General features: G+C 42.2%; 1 protein-coding gene across 2 annotated transcripts in view; it reads left to right on the top strand.

The window, feature by feature from the left end:
* Positions 1-5,242: 5,242 nt before the first annotated feature.
* Positions 5,243-8,635, top strand: part of RTTN (rotatin) — an 81,572-nt gene continuing 78,179 nt past the window's right edge. For both annotated transcript variants that reach the window (XM_027678018.1, XM_027678028.1), the window contains exons 1-3: positions 5,243-5,328; positions 5,979-6,166; positions 7,423-7,621. In XM_027678018.1, coding sequence (XP_027533819.1) covers positions 5,298-5,328; positions 5,979-6,166; positions 7,423-7,621 — 418 coding nt within the window. In that variant the 5' untranslated portion in view covers positions 5,243-5,297. The remainder of the gene's footprint in view (positions 5,329-5,978; positions 6,167-7,422; positions 7,622-8,635) is intronic.

Raw genomic sequence — 8,635 nt, 5'->3', positions numbered from 1 at the left:
GGCTAATAATCCTATTCATCTGAATTCCTGAAGTTCCCTTTCTGGTCCTGGTGTGTTTCCTTTGATGGGATCTAAATTCAGGTATCCCATGAAAGTAAGAAATGTCTTACCAGGGTACACTGATCTAGCTGTCCCCAAACCATGACCAAAGACACTCCTGGGGGAGAGCTACTTTCCCCTGTCCTACCCAGGCACCACAACCACTGCCTTGGCAGCTTAGTAGGCACATCCATGCCTGCGATTCTTGTGCGTATGGGCCTGTTCTCCATTAATTTGACCAATCTTTTTGGGGAGTTTACTGTTATTACCTCCATTGAAAACCTCCCATGCCAACAAATTCCCTGCGTTCATTACTTATGGTGTAAAAATGTGCTTGTATACATTTTAAAGAAATATCACAGGAGAAAGATTTTCTCACTTAGATTTCTTATGCCCTTTTTTCTTGCAGTTCATGGTAGGCATTTATATTGATATTGACTGACTCACCAAATACAATAATCTGTATGAAGTGAAATTGTCTAGCAATTATTTAGATGCAACTGTTTTTTTCTGCACCACACTGTAAGTCAGTTTCATATCTGCATATGCAATTTACCATAGAAGATAGATTCAGTTACATGGAAAATAATAAAGGAAAACAGAGAAATTAGAAAGTCTCACTAGGGTAGAAAATATAAACAATAAATTAATAATATCATAAATGAGCTTCCAAATTTGCATCTGCACTGCTGCAAATACAAACATTTGCAACATGTATTTAGATTGGGTATTTTGTACCTGATTTAGAAGCTGTAAAATTCAGAAATTTACATTAAAGCACCTGTTGAGATCGTGTCACAAACTTTAGGATAATGTGATAATTAAATGCTGTTCCTGGCTGCAGAAGGCACAAAGGAAAGGGTTTTTATACATGAAGCTCCACTGACATTTACAGAAAACCTTTACAAGTCTGCTATCATCCTACTGATTTAGAATACTAATTTCAGGAATTTGCTAGTCAGTGAAAGCAATAAACACACAGCTGCTGCATATGCATATGGTTATCTTTACTATGGATGTGCAGTAGGCCCAGTATGGACTGCATATATACAGGTAACCAACAGCTGGGTGGTTTTTTTACATTTCAGATACTGTTGTACTTTTTTACCAGTAGCAGCTAGTGAACAGAGAAACATGAGAAAGCTTGGGATGACAGCAAGCAAGGGAGGCCTTCAGGGCCAGAAGTGATACTTTTAAGTGGACTGAAATGAATTGAGAGGTAGATTGAGAAAATGGTTAATACACAGGGATAATTTTCTCAGGTGGGGAAGCCCTCATCAAAACTCTCTTGTCCATTTCTGCCCCCTTCCATTCCCAGTGCTCCCATTCTCTTTGCTTTTTCTCCTTCCTTTTTTGCAATCTTCTTTCAGCTGACAAGTCATAGGGTTCATTTTAACTATATCAGTCAGTGATGTTTGGGCATCACAGTCCCTATTTGGTGTTCCCATCAGAGAGGCACCTGGAATTCATTTTTTTTTGCAACTGATATGCCCTGATATTTCTTTGTAAGGTCTCTGCTACTTGACGTATGCGAAGAACCAGACAGCAGGAAATTCACAGAGAACTGGAAGTTGCAACAGTTAAGCTCAGAGGTACGGTAAAGATATTATCAATAATGGTATCAAGACCCTGTCAGATAGAGTCTTTGATATGTTGATCTTCAGAGAACTTTAGGAATGTAAAAGGACAGAACTCAGAGCAGTAAGGAAGGAAAAAAACTGTTACAGATAGACAGCTTTGAAAAAAAGGATGCAGAGATAATAAGACTTCATCCTGCAATGAATGAGTCATAGAAATGATAAATAAAAATAAAAGGAAACTGAAAACTCCTTAAAAAACCCTTCAAAGTTTTTTCAAGCTCATCTCTCTACATTGTTCAACAGAAGGGAAATTTAAAGTTTTAGCACATCCCATATTGAAAGTGCTAAAAGATAGCTTTTGTCAAAAAATCTTCACAAAACTATGAGAATTATAAAACCATCTTCATTTGAGCACCTGCAGTTACATGAAAAAACTTCATGAGCTTAGACACACAGCAATATCCACTGCTTGTTCACCTATCATCAGGTTATTGGGAGAGAACCCATCTGAAAAAGAAAATATATTAAAAAAAAGTTATTTGAATTACAGAAACCAGGCTTGTGAGGAGTCAGGAGTAGGCAGCTCTTAAAAGTTCATCTTATGTAGAGTGCAGTAAGAAAGCAACAAGGGAAAATGTAAATGAGATTGAGTGACTAATTTCCCCAGTGGTGGAACTCCTACACATTTTAACTGCCGATCAGTAAGAATATACGTATTAGAAGAGACATCCATGTTAAATAATGCCAACGGAGAGGAAAAACTCAAACTAGGGGCACTAGTGCGAGTCCAAAACAGGAGATGTAGACACAGAGGGATTCAGTGCTCCCAGTAATGAGAGACTAATCTTTGCCTACTTAGGTAGTCTCACAATGCCAACAATAATTTTTGAAGTCATCCACCATTTCTTTTCATTTTTAATGTCTGGTAAACTTTGTGTGTGTGTGTGTATGTGGTTTATTATTTTTATTGAGATACCCACTTTTCCCTTAATATATCACTCCTCTTTTTGTAACAGCGGAAACTTTATTACTGATGATCATCTTGAATACCAGTATTGAGCCATGGCAGCATAAAATGCACCGGCTGACACAACTAATTAGTTGTATTAATCTGGATGAAATGCCCACGCTTATGGCGCAGGAGTATATTGGCAACAGAGAGTGCATGTCTCCCCTGTGTTAGTAACAACTCAATGAATTGATTTTGTAACTACTCTGACACTGAAGATAGTGTAAGAAAACATTTGTTTTTCTGATGCAATGTAGACTGACCATACGTAAAGAGGCGAGAAGGACCTGGACTGAACACTCCTATAGATGTGAATGATGCATCTCTTCCTCCTGAAGAAATGTTTTTATTTTGGGAAATGCCTGTTTCAGCAATTCCTTCTCCTTGCAGGACAAATGAGATAAGAATTCATTTTATTATTATCATAAGTATCACATGGGATCTCATAAAGTTCCCACCAGTCCTGTTTGTGGAAATGTGAGCAGCCCTGTGTGCATCTGGTTAGAGCTCTTCGTATTTCATTGCACGAGTATATCATGCACAGCTAAAAGAAATTCTTACTTAGTCAGTGATACTTCTTCCATAATTGCTCTTGAAAAAGCACTGATGGATCCCTGTGAGTTCAGCCTCTTGTGGAAAACAAATCCTCATTGCAGCAATCACAGTACATTTAAAATTAGCTTAAAGAAGTCCCTTTGTTTTATTGCTCCACGGATAGAAATACTGTCTTGGAAAACAACGGACAGTTCTGAGTTGCAATTAATAATTTAGTACAATCTTGATACAGCACATGGAGGACAATAACGTGAGTTTACTGTGAGAGAGTAGCAGAGTGATGGAGACCAGGGTAGAAAAAAAATTAGCCATAAACTGAGAGGGCAGTCACATCCTTTGGAAAGCATTTGCATATACTGTACTGCACTTTCACAGTTGGGTGCTGATAAAAATGTAGTTTCTCATGCAATACATGGTATTAAAAAAACACCCTATGAGTATTACAAGGCCATCTTCTTTTGTGCATCTGCAGTTATATGCAAAAAAATCAGAAGCACATACACACAACGTCTATCACTTGTCCACCTATCATCAATTTATTTTTTCCCATTATGGTGGCAAACACAAATTTTCAAAAATAAGATCAGCCCTCTGGCCAGATGACCAACGATGTGTCTTTACTACACGTTTAGGAAACTCTGCTTTGTGAAATTACTTTGCATTATAAACAAAGCAATGTAATTCTATGGTCTAGGCTACATAGAAATGAAAACCCAAGCCCCTTAATGATTCATCTCTTAGTTCATCCCCTCATCCCTTTACTTTACAGAAGTCAGCAAGAGTTATTTCCCGTGTGCTGTCAGACCCATCAAAGTGATATTAGCAAATACATTAGTAAATTACTATAAACATAAATTGTAGAATCGTAGAATGGCTTGAGTTGGAAGGGACCCTAAAGATCATCTAGTTCCAGCCCCCCTGCCATGGGCAGGGACACCTTTCAGTAGACCAGGTTGTTCAAAGCCTCATCCAACCCAGCCTTGAACACTGCCAGGGATGGGGCACCCTCAGTTTCTCTGGGCAACCTGTTCCAGTGTCTCACCATCCTCACACTACAGAATTTTTTCCTAACATTTAATCTATACCCACTCTCTTTCAGTTTGAAGCTATTTCCTCTTGTGCTGTCACTACATGCCCTTGTAAATAGTCCCTCTCCATCTTTCTTGTCAGCTCCCTTCAGGTACTGGAATGAACGAATCATTCTCTGGCTTCCAAATCGGAGCCATAGTGCACTAAAGGCTGAAGAAACACATATTTTCCTTTTTAATTTAGCGTCTGGACTCAGAAAAAAAAAAATCCGATGTTAGCAGAAGTTGATGCTGCAAAGAATGACGCCAGAAAGGAGGACGTGAAGAGCCGCGGCCCTACAGGGGCAGAGGTACGGGCGGGAGGCGCGGTGATAGCCGCGGGCTGGGCAGCGCACACCCGCTGTCACTGAGCCGCTCACGGCTCCGAACGCCCCGGGACGGGCAGAGCTGCGCTGGGGGCCCCCACTGCACCACCGGGCACGGCACCCTGAGCCCCGAGGCTGCGCGTATCACAGGATCAATTGGGCTGGAAAAGACCTGCGAGATCATCGAGTTCAACACCACCCTGTCAACCAGACCACGGCACTGAGTGACACGTCCAGTCTTCCCTTAAACACCTCCGGGGACGGTGACTCCACCACCTCCCTGGGCAGCCCGGTACAGTGTCTAATCGCCTTTCCTGTGAAGAAACTCCTCCCTAATGTCTAACTTAAATCTCCCCTGGCGCAGCCGCTCATCCTGCCGCTGTTCCCGGGAGAAGAGGCCACACCCCCCTAGCTAAGCCCCGCTTCAGGCGGCGCTTTGGGCGGCACAGCGGGGGCACCGCTGCCGGCCCGGCGCGGGCGAGCGCGCTCGATGCGGGGCCACCTGGGAGCTGTAGTTTTCTGCGCTCCCGCCGGCGTGCCGCGCGGCGGTGAAAGCTCCCGGCGTGCTTTGCGCGCGGCGAAGGGCGGCGGAGGCAGCGGCGGAGGTAGCGGCGGGTCCCAGGCGGCAGCGGGAGGACTACGATTCCCGAGGTGCCCTTCGGCCCCTTCCTGGGCGGGCGGGGCCGGCGCGGCGGTTGAATGCGGGCGGGGAGAGGGCGCGATGGAGTTGTCGTCGCTCGTCAGGAAGCTGGGTAATGCCTCCCCTCTCCTCCCGGGGCTGTCCCGGCCCCTCCACCTGTGCAGCTGTGTGCAGGGAGGGCGAGGGGCCCGGCCGTGGTGTGCGGGAACCCGGCCATCCCTGCCCGGCCTCCACCGCCCCGCTGGCTCCTGCTCTCCCGCTCGGTTCCCCGCTGCAGGCGTGGGGGGACGGCGGCGCTTCCCTAGGTGAAAATGCTGCCCTAGGTGAAAATGCTGCCCTGGGTGAAAATGCTGCCCTAGGAAATGCCGAAGGCTGCCCCTTCAGAAATGGTGCCTTTCGATTCAGTGGGCTTGGGTAGTTTCTTTGTCAGATTGACGAGTCCGAGGCAGCTTTCCGTATCCACTGCATATTCTGGCAGAGGTTCAGGCACCAGGTTATATCAGGAGAGGTTGCACTTGGCATCGTATTATATCAGTATAGTTTCTAATGTTTCACTGCTTTGTAACCATGCAAACATACTTGATTAGGTTATCGCTGGTAAGAATAATCATATTTGTCTTCCTTGTAGGCATAATACTGACAGCATAAAAGCTGGCTTTTTTTTCCCCACAGATCTTTGACAGTATTCCGTTTGTCCGATTAAGAAAAAAAGTTACATCAAATAATATTATGGCTTTTTTAATACCTTTTTTTTTTTGGCAGGCCATGAACTGACAGAGATAAGAGAGCGATCTCTGAAGACTATTCTGTTTAAATTAGATCACAACTTGATTTCTTATGCTGATCTGGTCCATGAAAAAGCGCTTTTTCGTAACCTTTTGGAGTGGTTCAATTTCCCAGTCGTACCAATAAAAGAGGAAGTACTAAATTTTGTGAACAGTTTGATCAAGGTATGACATACTAACATTCATTTATTTTTAAACTATATGTCCTTAGAATGCCGAAGCTAAATAAAGCTGAATATTATTTGAATTTGTAGCTCCATATAATGAGATTTTTAGTGTTTTTGTGAAACAGGAATAATAAAGCCACTGTGCGTAGACCAAAATTAAAACAATTTGAGTGACTTGAAAATGGGTCAGAGGGCACCAGATTATAGCTGAGAAAAATCGTTCTTTTCAGGATTTCTCTTTTAGTTTCTCACTAAATGTTTCTTTTTTTCCTTGGAGCGTTATTTGCAGCTAGGCATTTGCACTGTTCCTGGAAAATGAAGATTTGAACATCAGTGCAAGTTATCTTAAGAAAATTGAGAAAATGTTAGAGAAATTTCAGATATCTCAGATTTTTACATTCTTTTGTTTTAATCACTAAACAGCAGCTAGGCAGAGGAAACAAAAAAACCCATCCTTGATACAGATGGATGGTTGTCAAGGTTTAACCCCAGCCAGACACCGAGCCCCACACAGCTGCTCACTCACTCCCCCACCAGTGGGATCTGAGAGAGAATTGAAAGGGTAAAAGGTAGAAAAATTGTGGGTTGAGATAAAGACAGTTTAATAGGGAAAGCAAAAGCTGTGTGCACAAGCAAAGCAAAACAAGGGATTCATTCACCACTTCCCATGGGCAGGCAGGTGTTACAGCCATCCCTGGGAAAGCAGGGCTCCATCACCTGTACCGGTGACTTAGGAAGACAAATGCCATCACTTGAAATATCTCCCTTTTCCTTCGTCTTTCCCCTACTTTATAGACTGAGCATGCTGTTGGAACTAGATGATCTTTAAGGTCCCTTTCAACCCCGGCTGTTTTATGATTCTGTGATATAGAATATCCCTTTGGTCTGTTGGGGTTACCTGTCCCAGCTGTGTCTCCTCCCAGCCTCCCATGTACTCCCAGACCCCTTGCCAGCATGACAGTATGAAAAGCAGAAAAGTCTTTGGTTCTGTGTAAGCACTGCTCAGCAATAACAAAAACATCTCTGTATTATCAACCCCATGTGCAGCACAAATCCAAAACACAGCCCCGTACCAGCCACTGTAGAGAAAATGAGCTCTATCGCAGCACAATGGTCTAAATGAATAAAGGCAAAATAGAAATTAGATATTATAATTCTATTTTTTCCTCCCCCTGCTGCTCTCTACCCCTCACTCTCATCCAGACACCTTGAGACTTTTCAGACTAACTTTGTCAATTATTTGTCCTAATGTAGCATCCACCTGCTGCCCAGAAAATGATTGGAATTGGTGCAGTGGAATTTTTCTCTCAGCTTCGTCCTGATGTGGATCCGAACTTGCAGGCCATAATTGATGGGATTGTGGATGGACTGTTCTTCCTTCCTTCTGAACTTTCTTCTAGTTCTTTATCAGTATGTTATCAAGCTCAGTCTCAGCCTTCAGTAGATCAACCAGGTAAATTACATATTTTGGAATGTAGTCTATTTTAAAGTAAAGGGAAAGGCTATGTAAAGCTGATGTTTTCAGCCATAATAGGCAAATTGTTCCTGAGAGATCAGTGAATTATGTAGTAATCAAATTCTGCCAGAGACAGTGTGACTTTAGCTAAACCACCTAGTGCCATTCCTGTGATGGAATTCTCTGTCCATTTCTTCAGTGTGTAATATCTGTTTTCTATAATGTACAAAGAGCATGACACAACTTCTAAAAACAATTTTATGGCAGCAAGTGTAGCAACTCTGAATAAATCTGTAATTTAGTTAGTAAAGTGTGCTTCACTGCTGTTCATTGTGTAATAGGCTTTAGCTTTGAGAGCAATTCAGATCTTAAAAAAAAATGAAATAAGCAGTTGTTGATCCTAGTAGAACAATTTTTAAAACTACATTAGTTGTATGCACTGTCTACTTAGTTTTGCATAAGTATTTATCATAGAAAAATCCATAAACTTTCAAGTGTCGTGTGTGAAGTACTTCACATATATGTGAAGTGCTATTACTTGCTTCTGTTATCTAGCTCATTATCTATCTGTTACAATGATTTACAGTGCCTCTTAGATGTAATGTAACCCCTGTGATTCTCCTCTTCTGCCTTAAAAATTTTAGCACAAAGTTTGGAGGAGAAAATTACAAATCATAGAGGTGCTTACTTCATCCTGGTTATTGTGGGAAAGACACTGCTGTTACAGTGCATGCTGTAATAATGGCCACACCTCTCACTCATACTGTGCAGTTTCAGAGATAAAAGCAATTTTTCTGTGGTTCTGCAGCCTGTCTAATGCTTGGAGTTCTAGTTTGCTAGAACTGTTTGGCACTATGTGATGCCTGGCGATTGTTTTTTTTCCTTTTCTTTTTTTTCTTCCTGTGCCCATGTAGGGGCAGATTTTTACTTTATGTTTCCACTGTATGGGAAAAAGTATATTAATCTTGTATATGTGCATTCTTATCTCATCTTTTAGATGAGATAAGAATT

This window comes from Neopelma chrysocephalum, unplaced genomic scaffold (genome assembly GCF_003984885.1).
Source record: "Neopelma chrysocephalum unplaced genomic scaffold, ASM398488v2 Primary Assembly neopelma1_22b, whole genome shotgun sequence".
Classification (NCBI taxonomy): domain Eukaryota; kingdom Metazoa; phylum Chordata; class Aves; order Passeriformes; family Pipridae; genus Neopelma; species Neopelma chrysocephalum.
This window is presented reverse-complemented; position numbering and strand designations above follow the sequence as displayed.